The 13890-nt window shown below is 51.3% G+C and overlaps 1 protein-coding gene across 11 annotated transcripts; it reads left to right on the forward strand.

Annotated features, from left to right (window-relative positions):
- Nucleotides 1-168: 168 nt before the first annotated feature.
- BRD2 (bromodomain containing 2) lies at nt 169-12048 on the forward strand. 11 transcript variants are annotated; one of them, XM_068559396.1, is made up of 14 exons: nt 172-549; nt 3150-4469; nt 5856-6017; nt 6101-6404; nt 7008-7145; nt 7652-7790; nt 7881-8095; nt 8193-8567; nt 9087-9215; nt 9401-9652; nt 9786-10051; nt 10546-10850; nt 11085-11207; nt 11314-12048. In XM_068559396.1, the coding sequence occupies exons 4-14, from the start codon at nt 6213-6215 to the stop codon at nt 11448-11450; spliced, it is 2271 nt and encodes a 756-aa protein (XP_068415497.1). In that variant the 5' UTR covers nt 172-549; nt 3150-4469; nt 5856-6017; nt 6101-6212; the 3' UTR covers nt 11451-12048. The 11 variants fall into 11 exon arrangements, with proteins under 11 accessions (XP_068415501.1, XP_068415496.1, XP_068415490.1 ...); XM_068559395.1 differs by lacking the exon at nt 5856-6017 and having other exon boundaries at nt 170-549; nt 7944-8095; XM_068559389.1 differs by lacking the exon at nt 5856-6017 and having other exon boundaries at nt 171-549.
- Nucleotides 12049-13890: the final 1842 nt, after the last annotated feature.

Genomic DNA, 13890 nt, shown 5'->3' on the forward strand with positions numbered 1-13890 from the left:
GTTACGGAACCCGCCCTCACGCCTGCGCACTGCTCTCCCCGCGGCCGCCCGCTCTCCTTCCCCTCCCCCAATCTGGTCGCACCCTTGCGCCTGCGCTGTGCACGTTCCCGGGCTGCGGCAGCCATGCTGAACCCGTACGGAGAGGCGAGTGGGGGGGATAGGGTCGACGAAAGCGGGATGGGAAGCCGGGGAGATGCAGAAGCAGCGGCATTAGAGTGCTCTGGGTCTGTGGAGAAATGCCTGGGCCATGCAGCCCCCTTGGCCGCTTGAGCGACCCCTAGGAACCTATGGAAAACTGGCCCCCGTGGCGGGGGGGAGGGGCGGCTGGCACGTGACCCGGGTCAGCCAATCTGGATGTTGCTGACGTGGCCGCGCGGCCCCGATGCTCTCCCCACCCCCTAGCTCAGTCGGGAAGGGAGGGGCTGGGGGCTACGCCCCCTCCCCCAACGCAACCTCAGTTTCCGGGGGGGTGACACCCCGGATTACATCCTCCCCCCGCACCAAGACAAGGGGAACATTGGAGCCCCCCTGGAAGGTTCCAGGATCCAGGTGAGAGAGGGCCTTCGGCGGGCGGGGGCGTTGTCAGTCATTTAAGTGCCTAACCAATGGTGGGGAGTCCGGGAGGGAGATTCTTGGGGTGCGGAGAAGAATCCTGAGGGTGGGAGGATTTGTCCTTCAAATAGTTTACAGCCAATGGGAGCGTGTAGGGGGGCGAGCAGGAGAGGGCCCCTCGGGTGGGGGAGGGGAATGGCCAACCTCTGTCTCAATACCAATTGGAGGGCAAAGGGGCGTGGGGGCGGTGTTCCCCCCCCCCAATTCCATTCGTCCCCTGGGGGTACAGGAGCTTGGAGCCAGGTGAGAAGGGATCCTTTTGGCGTTCGGAGGGTGGGGTGACCTAGTGGGCTGAGAAGTGGGAGTGGTGACTGTAGTTCTTACTCGTAGATGGGAATGCTGAGAGTTGGCAACCCGGGTTGTAAACTGAAATTGTTCCCAGGCGCCCACTCCCTTTCTCCGCAGAGACTAAGGAGCATTTCTGTGCTTCCTTTGTGTCAGCGGTAGGAAGCTGGCAGTCACCACATGGCACGGTGGAGGTTACGCTTCGAGTCGCTTATCGAATTTGTGTGCATTCACGTGGACATGGCCTGCGGAGCCTTCCGAACAAACCGTCTTTGCCGCGGCGGGGGGTCTTAGCTGAGCATGTGTCTACCCCAGACTGGGGAGGGCTTGCAGGCTGGAAGCTTGGGGTCCTCTTGGGAGCAGAAACCGGCCCAACCGGCGTCTTGGGAGGGGTTGGTAATCGTGGCCTGAGACAGGAGTGAGTGAATCTCAGGACCTGGAACGATTTCACTGCTCCCAGGGTTTCGGGTTTCTCCTGGGTGGTGTCTTTTGCCTCCTTCATCCCCTCCCCCATTCCTGAACAGTCCTCTCCTTGTGTATTGCGGGGGAGGGAACGGAAAGAAGGGAAGAGTTACTTTTCCAAATTACTGAGTAGCAGTAGCCTCCCCTGTGACTCATGTGGGGGAAGGGAGAATTGGGAGGGAGCGGAGAGCAGTGATTTTCCGGAATGCAGGGAAATAAGCCAGAGTACTGTCTGGCTGCCCTTTCCCTTTCTAATAAGGCCCTGTATTCTTTCGACCTCCTAAATTTTCTTCCCTGGCCGGCCCCCTGATGGGCTTGTGTGCAGACTTGCAAGGCCCCGGGTGGAGAAAGGCAGATTGGGGAGGCTGGGCCATTAGGGGGAGGGGAATGGGGGAGGGGAGAAGGCCTCTGCAAAGTTGCTGTGTCATTGCTCTCTTTGCTGCAGCCACCCGGGCGGGCCCGCTTGTACTTTTGGGGCCGAGGTCTGATCGGAGGTGGGTGGGGGGGAGGAGAGAGACTGCTTTCCCTGTGCGCAGTTCCCCCCGCCCCGCAGGGTTTGCCGGACTCGGGTGGTCGAGAATTGATGGCCATTTTAGACGCAGTAAGCGAGGTTAGGGTTCCAGGGCCGCTACGGAGGGAGGGTGACCCAGTTGGAGTTCAAGTACGTAGGCCCTCACGAAGCCCTGGGTTTGGGGGGTCTCTTATATTCCTTAACTTACATTAATTTCCTTATTCAGATATGCATAGTCTGTTTTCTTCCTTGGTAGCCAGAAGAGGGGACGTGGAGGGGAAGGCCCCCACTAAAGCCCAGGTGGGGGAAATTCTTTCACTTTCCGGTTAAGGGGGCGGGGGAGCCCCAGAGATGGCTTTAGAGATCTTGACCTTGTGCTTTGGTTCTATTCACACGTAGTCTGTAACCCTATTCAGATTATTGTACTAGATTGTGGGAAAGATGTTAGTTGAGTGGGTTGGGGGGAGGGGGCGAAATTGAGTTCCCAAAATGGCTCCTGCCCCTCCTCGGAGGCGGACGGCCCGGGGGGAGGGGGGAGGGGAGAGAAGGAGGGGGAGGGCTAGTCTGAGCCGCAGCCGCCGCCTCCTCCGCTCGCCCTCCTCCCTGGCGCTGACCGATGGACCAGCCGCTCCGTGGGGAGGACTCCGAACCCTGGTGGGGGGGATGGGGGGGCTCTTCCGCCCCCGCGACGCTAGGACCCTTAGAGGGTGTGGGCCTGCCTTCGGGGTGGGGGGAGGACGGCGAGCGTCGGGAAAGGTCTGAGCACGCCAGGAGGGGGAGGGCGTTCACCCTGATTCGCCCCTCGCGGGACTTGTTTTTTCCGCTCTGAGCCACACACCGGAATGAAGTTTGGGGAGGAGGTGGGTTTCATTTTAAAGGGTATATGGGTGCGTTTGGAGATTTTGCTCCCAGTTAAGGGTTGCCGAGGTTTTGTCGAGCAGGCAGATATTTGTATTGGTGACTGAAGGTATGAGTGGGAGGGATTGGAGAGGTGCTTGGGGTGCAAGTGTTTGGAACGTATTCTGTTTGGTTGCCTTGTTAATGAAAAGCCTTTAAGAGTTCACAGATGGTAGATTCTGGGGAGAGCTTTGCCTTTGTCTTTCGATTGTTTGGCTTGGGGAAGGAAAGGGAGGATATTAATACTCTATCAATTCTGTATTTTTGATTGCGAAGTATGGGAACGTTCGGTTCCTTCCTCCCTCCCTGCGTTTGGGAGCCCTTAGCTGTTTGCCAGTGGCAGGCCGCGGTTTCTAAGATGGCGTCTCCTTCCTCATTTCAGATTCTTCATTGCGGCGGCCTCCTCATTGCCGAGAACAACCCGCGGGCGTCCTGTGGCCACACCCCGGCGGACCGAGGCTGACTACGCCCACGCGGCCGCCTCCAGTCCTGCCAGTCTAGCCAATGGAGGAGCTACAAACGGCACGACCTGCCCGAGCTTGGCAGTCACCAGTCGCACTGGGCTTGGACGCCTGGGAAGACTTTGTTGGAAGGGGAGGCGGGGAGAGGGTGCTGCACCCCTGCCAACCTCCCTCTTTCCCTGGAGTTGCCGAACCACAGCGCAGCCAATTGGCTCGGAGATGTGGCGGGTCGCCGCTTCCCTGTGGGTCTATGCGGCATTCTGCCTGGTGACTAACGCGTTGGAAATGAGGCTTATGACGTCATCGCATCCGCCGACCAATAGAAAACGCTCCCGCGGAGAGGTGTTCCTCCCCCTTCGACTGCGCTTCTTCACGCGCGTGAGCGAGCGCGCGCGCGGAGGGGGTGGGGGAAGTCGCGAGCGCGGTGGCGCGCATGAGCGGCGAAGCTCCGCCCCCTTGCCTATATATAAAGGGCTGGCGCGGGGCTCGGCGGCGCCATTTCGCGCTGGAGTGGAGCGGCCTCTAGGACGAGCTGGAGGATTCTGCCTACTTATACAGAGCCTTCGAGTCGTCCGGGGCCGCCATTACAATCCACGTCCATCCGCTTGGAAATGGCCTTCGTCTCGGCCTATGACCGGTCCCGGCGGACAGTACAGACCCCATAGAAGCCCCCGAAGCTCCCCTTTTTCGAGCCCCGCCCAGTCCTCGGAGTCTGTCCACCCCCTCTACTCCGCCCTCAAGAGGATTTCAAAGATGGAGGCGGCGGCTCCCTAAACCACTTTTCGTGTTCATCCGCCTCCATCCGAGATCGAAACGGGACTTCGTCCGCGCCGGACGGTCCTGGCAGGAAGAGGGGATCCTTGCAGACCAACGGCGGGCAATATTGTCGACGGTGTCTGGGATCGGGGGCTGTCCTGGGGGTTGAAGAGTCCGTCCCCCTTCGCTCGCCCGCCTCGGCTGGGGCCGCCGCCATTTTCTTGCTGTCCGCCTCCTGCGGAGCGCGCCAAGCTGCTGGGAGTTCTCCGAGAAACAGCGGAGGAGACTGCTTTCGTGCCGGCCCGGAGCGGGGGGGGGTTGTCGCCTGGAGGGCCGAGGGCAACGGCCCCCGCCCCCCCCACCATTTCCCGGGTTATGCTGGACTGGAAGGTAAGGGGAACCGAGGCCACCCGGACTTTCCGCGGCTGAGGGCAGCGCCGGTTCCCCGTGGTCAAGATGCTCCAAAACGTGACTCCCCACAGCAAGTACGTCCCCGCGAACCGCGTGCGGGAAGGGGGCGGTTGGGAGTTGCGGCGCGCGGGTGTGGGGCGTCGGATTCGGAGGGAGTGCGGAACCTAGTGGGGCGCGCTGTTTCGTGGCGCAACTGTTGGCTCGCTGGGCTCGCGCAGGGGGTTGAGCGGCGGTTTGGGACTGAGGTAGTGGCCCAGATCCTGAGTATGGAGGGAGCACAGGTTGTCAGTTTATACGTTGTTTTTTCTTCTGTGGTCAGATCTTAGCGGAGTCGAGCAGAGGGAGGTGGCGGCAGAACGTAATGGGGAAGGACGCTGATTGGGGAGCAGGTCCTGCGGGTAGGGGGTTTGGTGTCTAGCGACGGTTTGTCAGGACTTTTGGGGGGGGGTGGGTTCGTGGTTATATCTTGTGCTTTACAGGGTTGCCATGGTGATAGAGCTTCGGGGACTGGAAACGGAGATTTCCTGAGTAGGGTAGAAGGATCACTCTCTTTCTTAATGCTTGGGGTAGGTCATTAAGTTCCTGCTAGTCTTTCATTGACTGGTGCGGCTTTGTGTTGAGAGTTGTATGTCTTGTTGCAGAGGATTGGGTTTTTTGATGTGTTTTTTTTGTTTTTGTTTTTGTGATACAATTGGGAGTTTCATTCACGGTAGGAGGGTGGAGCTAGGATCCTCTAGTCCCGCTTTGCGGATGTAAACAATGAGATTTCGGTATAACGTCTTTAGTCTTGGGCCTTGGGAAACACCTGGTCTCGAGGAGCACCAGAGAGAATGTAAACTTGGTGCATTATTGGCCTTTGATCTTCAGAGTTGATGCTACAGTGGGAACAGTTAACAGGCATCGCAGTTTTTGTTAGGGGTTGCAGGGGAGGTCTGTATCAGTTTTCTGAGAGAACTCGCTGACCTTGACTGTTCGGACAGCTCTATTTTTTGAGCTCTTCAGAGGGAGGAGATGAATTTGTGAATAATTAGTTTCTGGAGGCTGGTAGCTTGGGGTATTCCAGGCTGTGAAGTGTGACAAATACTCCCTTGTTTGATTTTTTTTTTTTTTTTTTTTTTTTTCGAGTTGATAGGGTTTTCCGTTAGATGTCTGGTCTGTTTGGAGTTAACTATCCAGAGCTTGTGGAGGATGTTGATTCCTTCTGCACAGGTGGATTCTTGAGTGTCTGTTTAATTAGCATTTTATGAAATTCTTCTATTTTGTTTCCTTTTTCACCCGCTTCCCTCAGGCTCAACCACCATGGCAACCACCAAGCCCCTAGTGAGGAGGAAGCTTGGGGCTTGAGTTTCTCGGCTCCACCCATTTTGCTTAAGTCCCATCCCAATAAGGCTGTTACTCTCAAGTGGCTGTGCCCTGTGAGAAACTACCTTGGGCTTTTTCACTTTAAATTTTAAAAACAGATGAAAGAGTCCATCAGACTTGAGAATTCAAAATGTAGGACTAAGAACAGAAGAGGTGGTAGGAAGTGCAAGAACAAAAGCTCCATGGATTGTTTGGATACTGGTTTCATTTTCATAATCTTGACCACCTTTCACTAGATTCCAAGCCTGGATTTATTGAGGGTACGTAGCGTAAATTAGTGTAAATTGTACTCTCCCAAGTTCCACAAGATTACCACATCTGGTTTTGTTCCTTGTCTTCACAGGCTCCCTGGGGAGGGGAATGCAGGGTTACTGGGGCTGGGCCCAGAGGCAGCAGCGCCTGGGAAAAGGATTCGAAAGCCCTCCCTGTTGTATGAGGGATTCGAGAGCCCCACAATGGCTTCAGTGCCGGCTTTGCAACTAACCCCTGCCAACCCACCACCCCCGGAGGTGTCCAATCCCAAAAAGCCAGGACGGGTTACCAACCAGTTGCAATACCTGCACAAGGTGGTGATGAAGGCTCTGTGGAAACATCAGTTTGCATGGCCCTTCCGGCAGCCTGTGGATGCTGTCAAACTGGGTCTGCCGGTGAGTAGAGAGATTGGAGTGGGGAGGTATGGAAATGAACAAGAATGTGTGTGCGTGGAGTGGGCTGTCTAGTATAGCTGCTGCGGCCCCTAGGAGTTCCCATTTCTACCCTGTAGGGCAGATAGCCACCAGATTTCTGGATTCTTGGTCCTTTGTGTTTGATCCAACCGCTTGCTATCTTAGCATCTTTCATTGTGCCCTCCATGTGTCCTTCCTTAACTTTTGTGCCCTGGCTCCATTTTACAGATTCCCACCCCAGGTTGGGAGAGGACCACGGTGGCCAAAATTCTTAGCTTCTTCCTCTCCCTCATGCAGCCCATGGATAGCCAACCCCAGAGGTAATGTCACAGGATGGGAAGCTTTTCCAGAGTGGGTGGGAGGTGGGTGGTTAGAGAAAGGCAGTAGGGGCCTCCCTATGGGTGATAAGAATCCTGTTCCACTTTTTTTCCTATCCCATAGATTTAATTGGGGCCGCAGTTTAGGAGACCATGTATTCTTGACGAATAGGGGGTGTGTATGTGCGTGTGTGTTGGGGTTGATAGTTTACTTAGGAGAACAAGCGTTTATCTTTCTGTAGCTCTGACCTACCATTTCTTTCTTTAGGATTATCACAAAATTATAAAGCAGCCTATGGATATGGGAACTATTAAGAGGAGACTTGAAAACAACTATTACTGGGCTGCCTCAGAGTGTATGCAGGATTTCAATACCATGTTCACCAACTGTTACATCTACAACAAGGTGAGTGTTTTTGTGGTATTAGTAGTTGGGGAGAGAGTGCATTTCTTATCACTACTTTATCAATGAAAGGTTTAAGTCTTTTACTGTAGGTGTTCTCAGTAGTCAGGATCCTAGAAAGTCTGAGTTCCAAAAGGTACCACTGAAAGCAGTGATGTGGTTTCAGAGATCCAGAGTTAAGAAATGTTTAAATAGAACACTTTTTATTCTTGTGGATAGTGGCCCTGTTTTTCAGAGAAATCTCCAGAGATCTGAGTGGAGCAGGAACTATTTTTTTTTATCAGCTCTCATTCTCTTACTTTTGAACTTTATTTCTTTGTTGCGTCTTGAGGGGCAGAGTTGGAAGAGAAAAGGGAATTCAGTGGCCCAATATAGGTGATTTTCAGTATTTGATGGTGAAGTTGTGTAAGGGGGGTGGTGGTGATGCCTGGGGCTAGGAATTCCTCAGAGAAAAATGGTTTTGCTTGTCTTTTGCTGGCATTTGAACTTTTTCTTTGTGTTTCCTGTAGCCTACTGATGATATTGTCCTGATGGCACAAACGCTGGAAAAGATCTTTCTACAGAAGGTGGCGTCAATGCCACAAGAGGAACAAGAGCTTGTGGTGACTATCCCTAAGAACAGCCACAAGAAAGGGGCCAAATTGGCAGGTAGGAACAGTAGGAGTTTTGCCAATGAAGATGGAAAGATGGGAAAGATAATCAGACTAAACTTTTTTTCTCCCCCCCCCCCACCCCCAGCACTCCAGGGCAGTATCACCAGTGCCCATCAGGTGCCTGCTGTCTCTTCTGTGTCTCACACAGCCCTGTATACTCCACCACCTGAGATACCTACCACTGTCCTCAACATTCCCCACCCATCGGTCATCTCTTCGCCCCTTCTCAAGTCCTTGCACTCCGCTGGACCCCCGCTCCTTGCTGTCTCTGCAGCTCCCCCAGCCCAGCCCCTTGCCAAGGTATACATCTGTGGATATCTTTGAGACAGTGAGGAGGGACAGGTCTTGAATGGAGTGGACCCAGGGTAAAAGGCTCCTGTCTTGTTTTTCTCTGCAGAAAAAAGGGGTAAAGCGGAAAGCAGATACTACCACCCCTACACCTACAGCTATCCTGGCTCCTGGTTCCCCAGCTAGCCCTCCCGGGGGTCTTGAGCCTAAGGCAGCACGGCTTCCCCCTATGCGTAGAGAGAGTGGCCGCCCTATCAAGCCCCCACGCAAAGACTTGCCTGACTCTCAGCAACAGCACCAAAGCTCCAAGAAAGGAAAGCTGTCGGAACAGTTAAAACATTGCAATGGCATTTTGAAGGAATTACTGTCTAAGAAGCATGCTGCCTATGCCTGGCCTTTCTATAAACCAGTGGACGCTTCTGCTCTTGGCCTGCATGACTACCATGACATCATTAAGCACCCCATGGACCTCAGCACTGTCAAGGTACCCACTGCATGGGGCAGATGGGATACTCAGGCAGTGATTGGAGCCTAGGAATCAATAAAACAGTCACTTTTTCCGGGCACACGGCAGTCTTGGCATTTTATTTTTACAAAATAGTAATGGGGCAGAAGGTCAAGTACTTGTTAGGAATCCATATTTTCTGGAGTTTGAGACAGTTTGGTGGGTTTTGTGTTCAGAGCATCGCTACTCATCTACAATTAGGTCCTACCTATTGGGAAAGTTGGGTTAGGATAGGAAAGTTAAGGGATGGCTGGTTAGTCAGAGACCACCCACCCTTTCTTTTCACTTAGAAATGATTTTTTTTCCTAGACAGATATTTCTTCAACCCACCCAAATTCCTTTGACTTCAGACTTGAGCCCCAGGGCATAGATCCTTAAGGCTACCCCCCTCCCCCCGCCCCCATGCTCTCGAGAGGGCTAGCCTTGCGGTGTCTGGAGCTGGCAGGGAAAGGTGAGTCTTCCTGCCTGTGCAGCTTCTGATGCTGCCTCCTTCTGCAGCGGAAGATGGAGAATCGTGATTACCGGGATGCACAGGAGTTTGCTGCTGACGTGCGGCTTATGTTCTCCAACTGCTATAAGTACAATCCCCCAGACCATGATGTTGTGGCCATGGCACGAAAGTTACAGGTGAGTGTCAAGGTCGGAGTTTGAAGAATAAATGGGTCTGGGGAGAGAAATTTTGCTGTCTGTGGTGCACAACCTCAACATGGGGCTCTCCCAGTCTCTACAGTTGTAAATTGGAGCTACCATATGGCTGGGTATGATCAGGGCACATCCATTAGCATGGTTTTGAGTCTGCTGTCTCTTTCTAGGATGTATTTGAGTTCCGTTATGCCAAGATGCCAGATGAACCACTGGAACCAGGGCCTTTACCAGTCTCTACTGCTTTGCCCCCTGGCTTGGCCAAATCATCTTCAGAGTCCTCCAGCGAGGAAAGTAGCAGTGAGAGCTCTTCTGAGGAGGAGGAGGAGGAAGATGAGGAGGATGAAGAGGAGGAAGAAGAGAGTGAAAGCTCTGACTCTGAGGAAGAAAGGGCTCATCGCTTGGCTGAACTACAGGAACAGGTATTATTTTAATTTGTCACTGTTCAGTTTACTGCGTGAGGTTCATGCACTGTCTTTGCCCTAGATTTTTTTTCTTTTAGTCTTTATTGCTTATTTATTTTTTCCATTTCACATGATTCTTTTTCCTCTTTAGCTTCGAGCAGTACATGAACAGCTGGCTGCCCTGTCCCAAGGTCCAATATCCAAGCCCAAGCGAAAGAGAGAAAAAAAAGAGAAAAAGAAGAAACGGAAGGCAGAGAAGCATCGAGGCCGAGCCGGGGTTGAGGAAGATGACAAAGGGCCTCGGGCACCTCGCCCATCTCAGCCCAAGAAGTCCAAGAAAGCGAGTGGCAGTGGGGCTGGCAGCGCTGCTACACTAGGCCCTCCTGGCTTTGGAACTTCTGGAGGAAGTAGCACCAAGTGAGTACTATCTAACATGGAAGCAGAGGCAGCTCAGTTATGTCTCTAATCTCTCCGGGGAGGATGATTTCTCCCACTCCTTGCAAAGGTTTCTCTAAATCAGGGTCCAGCGAATTTTTTCTGCAACTGGCCAGGTGATGAAGTAGACTTTGAAGATTGTAGTCTCTCAAAGCTGCTTAACTCTTGACAGTGTAGTCTGCCTACCCCTTCTGTAAACCAGTGAATCTGTGTTTTTTCATGTTTTCTTCTGTGGTTGGGGGTGGGTTAATGCTTTAGGGAGCAAAAAAAGTGGACCTGTGTCAGTGTACTTATATTTAGTTCTCAAAGTCTGAGATTTATTATAAAAGAGTTTGGCATGTAAAGAAGCTCTGCTCCCCTGATACAGTGTCTAGTAGCCCACTCATTTGCCTTAATGGTAGTTCAGGCATGAAATCCAGGTCACTGGGTTGAATAGTGAGAATGTCCTACAATTGACAATTTTCTTTTGCCCGTAGACTCCCCAAAAAGGCCACAAAGACAGCCCCACCTGCCCTGCCTGCAGGCTATGATTCAGAGGAGGAGGAAGAAAGCAGGCCCATGAGTTATGACGAGAAGCGGCAGTTGAGCCTGGACATCAACAAGTTGCCCGGGGAGAAACTGGGTCGAGTTGTACACATAATTCAAGCCAGGGAGCCCTCTTTACGTGACTCAAACCCAGAAGAAATTGAGATTGATTTTGAAACACTCAAGCCATCCACGCTTAGAGAGCTTGAACGCTATGTCCTTTCCTGCCTACGAAAGAAACCTCGGAAGCCCTATAGTGAGTATGAAATGAGGCCCACCAGTTAACTCAGCAAATCCTTGCGAGGTTCTGAGGACAGTTAGAGAAGGATAGTAGGCATACGCTTGATGGACTTGAGATCATCAGCTCCTGGGATGATAAGGGTTGGATTAGTTGCTTCCCAATGTTCAAGAAAGGAATTTGGCAACAATAGGGGACAGAAAAACTAGGGTGCTTCTGGCTATCTTAATCCTGGTATATTTCTTTTTCTAGCTATTAAGAAACCTGTGGGAAAGACAAAGGAGGAACTGGCTTTGGAGAAGAAGCGGGAACTAGAAAAGCGGTTACAAGATGTTAGTGGGCAGCTCAATTCTACCAAAAAGCCACCCAAGAAAGGTGAGTGTTCAGTAGGCCACTGTGAATTCACTACATCCTGCCCTCTTGACTCTTGAAAAATGGAGATCAGACTTAAATATCTTTAAACTTCAATTTTGTTCTGCAGTGAGTGAGAAAACGGAGACCTCATCAGCACAGCAGGTAGCAGTGTCCCGCCTCAGTGCTTCCAGCTCCAGCTCAGATTCCAGCTCCTCTTCTTCATCTTCCTCTTCTTCAGACACCAGTGATTCAGACTCAGGCTAAGGGGCCAGGCCAGATGGGGCAGGAGGCTCCGCAGGACCGGACCCCTAGACCACCCTGCCCCACCCCTACTCTCCCTTTGCTGTGACACTTCCTCATCTCACCCCCTCCCCCCCACTGTAGGAGAGCTGGCTCTGCAGGGGGGAGGAATGCAGGGACAGTTACTGAAGGAGGGACATAAATGGACAAAATACGACTGCGTTCCCAGCCCCATGGAGAGTGACCTCTTAGGCATAGAGCCCCTATTCAAAATGATTGTGGTGGGGCAGGGGTAAAGGGTGGGAATGGGCAAAGGCCCTGATACGTGGTTACCTGAGGCGGTAGCTGCCCTGTTCACTTCTAAGGGCCCTGTTTTGAGGTTGTTTGTTCTAATTTATTTTAAACTAGGTAAGGCCGAGGCAGGGTGGGGCTGTGGTCCCCTCAGCCTCCATGGGGAGGGAGGAAGGCGTTCTTTTTTTACGTTGACTTTTTTTTTCTACTCTGTTTTCCCTTTTCCTTCTCCATTTGGGGCCCCTGGGGGTTTCAGTCATCTCCCCATTTGGTCCCCTGGATTGTCTTTGTCTGTTGATTCTAACTTGTAAATAAAGAAAATATTATTCAAGTTTTGAGTTTATTACTTTAATGACATTTCTTTTTATAATTTGCTGCTTTGGCCTCTAATTGCACATTTACATAGCTTACATAGCTCCAGCAATCCTTACCAAAATGAAATCACAAGAACTCATTTCCACAATTCCAACCCCTTCTCATGCTGTATAGATAGAAGGGCTCTATAGTTGAGGAGGATGAGATGTCTGGTTTCTGGAATTTTGGGGGCTTTACACCCTGCAAAAGGGGACGGTTTAAAATAATGGGCCATAGTAGAAAATCTGAATTTTTAAATGGAAGGCCAGGAATGTAAACCTAATGGTTTATTCTACTGTAATGTTGCTGGAAACAGGTGGAAAGTGGAATATGGTGGAGATGGTAGTGATGATTTTGGAGGCAGCAATAAATTGGGCTCTAGCAGTGACTCTCAACATTTGTTGCATACTTGGACTCCAGAGCTGCTAAAAGCTCATAACTTGGGTTTCTGTCTGAATCCTTTTTTGGCCATACCCCGCGGCTTGTGTGATCTTAGTTTCCCAACCAGGGCTTGAACCCAGGCCTGCAGTGGAAGTGCAGAGTCCTAACCACTGGACTACCAGGGAATTCCCTGAATTCTTAAACTGAGGCCTGGGCAATGATTTTTCAAAAGCTCAAAGAGATGGTAATACCCAAGCAGGGCTGGGAATCACTTGTTACCATTTTGCAAGGCTCTTAGTTTTTTAAAGGGGAGGAGCCCCCTGATTGGGGTTTTCAGCCCACTTAAATGTGGAGCTCAGTGAGTGAACTCTTCAACTCCCTTTGAGCTCTGGTCATCTAGAGAAAAGTGATGGACAGGATTCTGAAAGTTCAGAAGTACTTGAGAGTTGTGGGTGTGGGATAGGATTTATTTAAGTCCAAAAGGATAAATGTTGATTTCGAATAGATGCGTGTCAATCTAACACTATACCTCATTTAAACGGGCATTTAAGGTGTGAGATTAGTTTGGGGAGGAGACCAGGCATACAATCTTGGAAGACTGTCTGTGGCTGCATACCCTTTTGTTCACGTCATTTAAGTATTTTAAAATTGTGGTTTGGGAAAATAAAGACTTCAACTCTCAAAAGGTGAGTTTCTGACATTGTACCTGTGGAGGCAATTTAATGTTCCCTATAGACTGAATCCAGAACAGTCTAAATGCTATAAAAGTAAGCGGCCTGGCTTATTCCCTTGACTGCAGAGCAGGCTGAGACTGGGCAAGAGTGGCTCTGGACCTGGTTTACACCTCCCTCTTTACCACCTTACTAGACAGCTTACAAACGTTCATGGATTTCCTGATGGTAAGTGTTGGTGAAGAGTCCTTTCCCTGGTTCCTGACCCTTGAGGTTGCCATTTAGCCCTTTGATTTACTTTTTCCCTTAGTCGAAATTACTGGTCCAAACCTTAGCTCTATCCCATCCTCTCCTTGAGGCACTGTAATAGTTCCAGGAGTCTGATCCCCATTTTGGTTGGAATTACTGTCCTCCAAAGTAACAAGCACAGTCCCCAGCACAACCAGAAGGAACAATTATGGAGTCCTACCGTGGGCAGTATTACCTCCCGTGCTCTTTCCAGCTCTTGTAAGCATGGGTTCCACTGCCTCTTTTTTTTTTTTTTTTTTTGCTACCTCTTGCCGTTTGCTCCTCTTTAATGTTTACATAGTAGTCATTTATTCAGAGTTTCTTTGTATTATTTTTCAATAAACACCATTACATCAATAGATCTAGATGTTGTCAAACTGCTCAATCAGGAGGTGTGGCGGTGAAGATAAAGACAAGGCCCTTGCCTTGTCTTTGAATCTTGCTTTATCAGTGCAGTTAACTCATGGTGCAGTTATTGG

This window comes from Eschrichtius robustus, chromosome 12 (genome assembly GCF_028021215.1).
Source record: "Eschrichtius robustus isolate mEscRob2 chromosome 12, mEscRob2.pri, whole genome shotgun sequence".
Classification (NCBI taxonomy): domain Eukaryota; kingdom Metazoa; phylum Chordata; class Mammalia; order Artiodactyla; family Eschrichtiidae; genus Eschrichtius; species Eschrichtius robustus.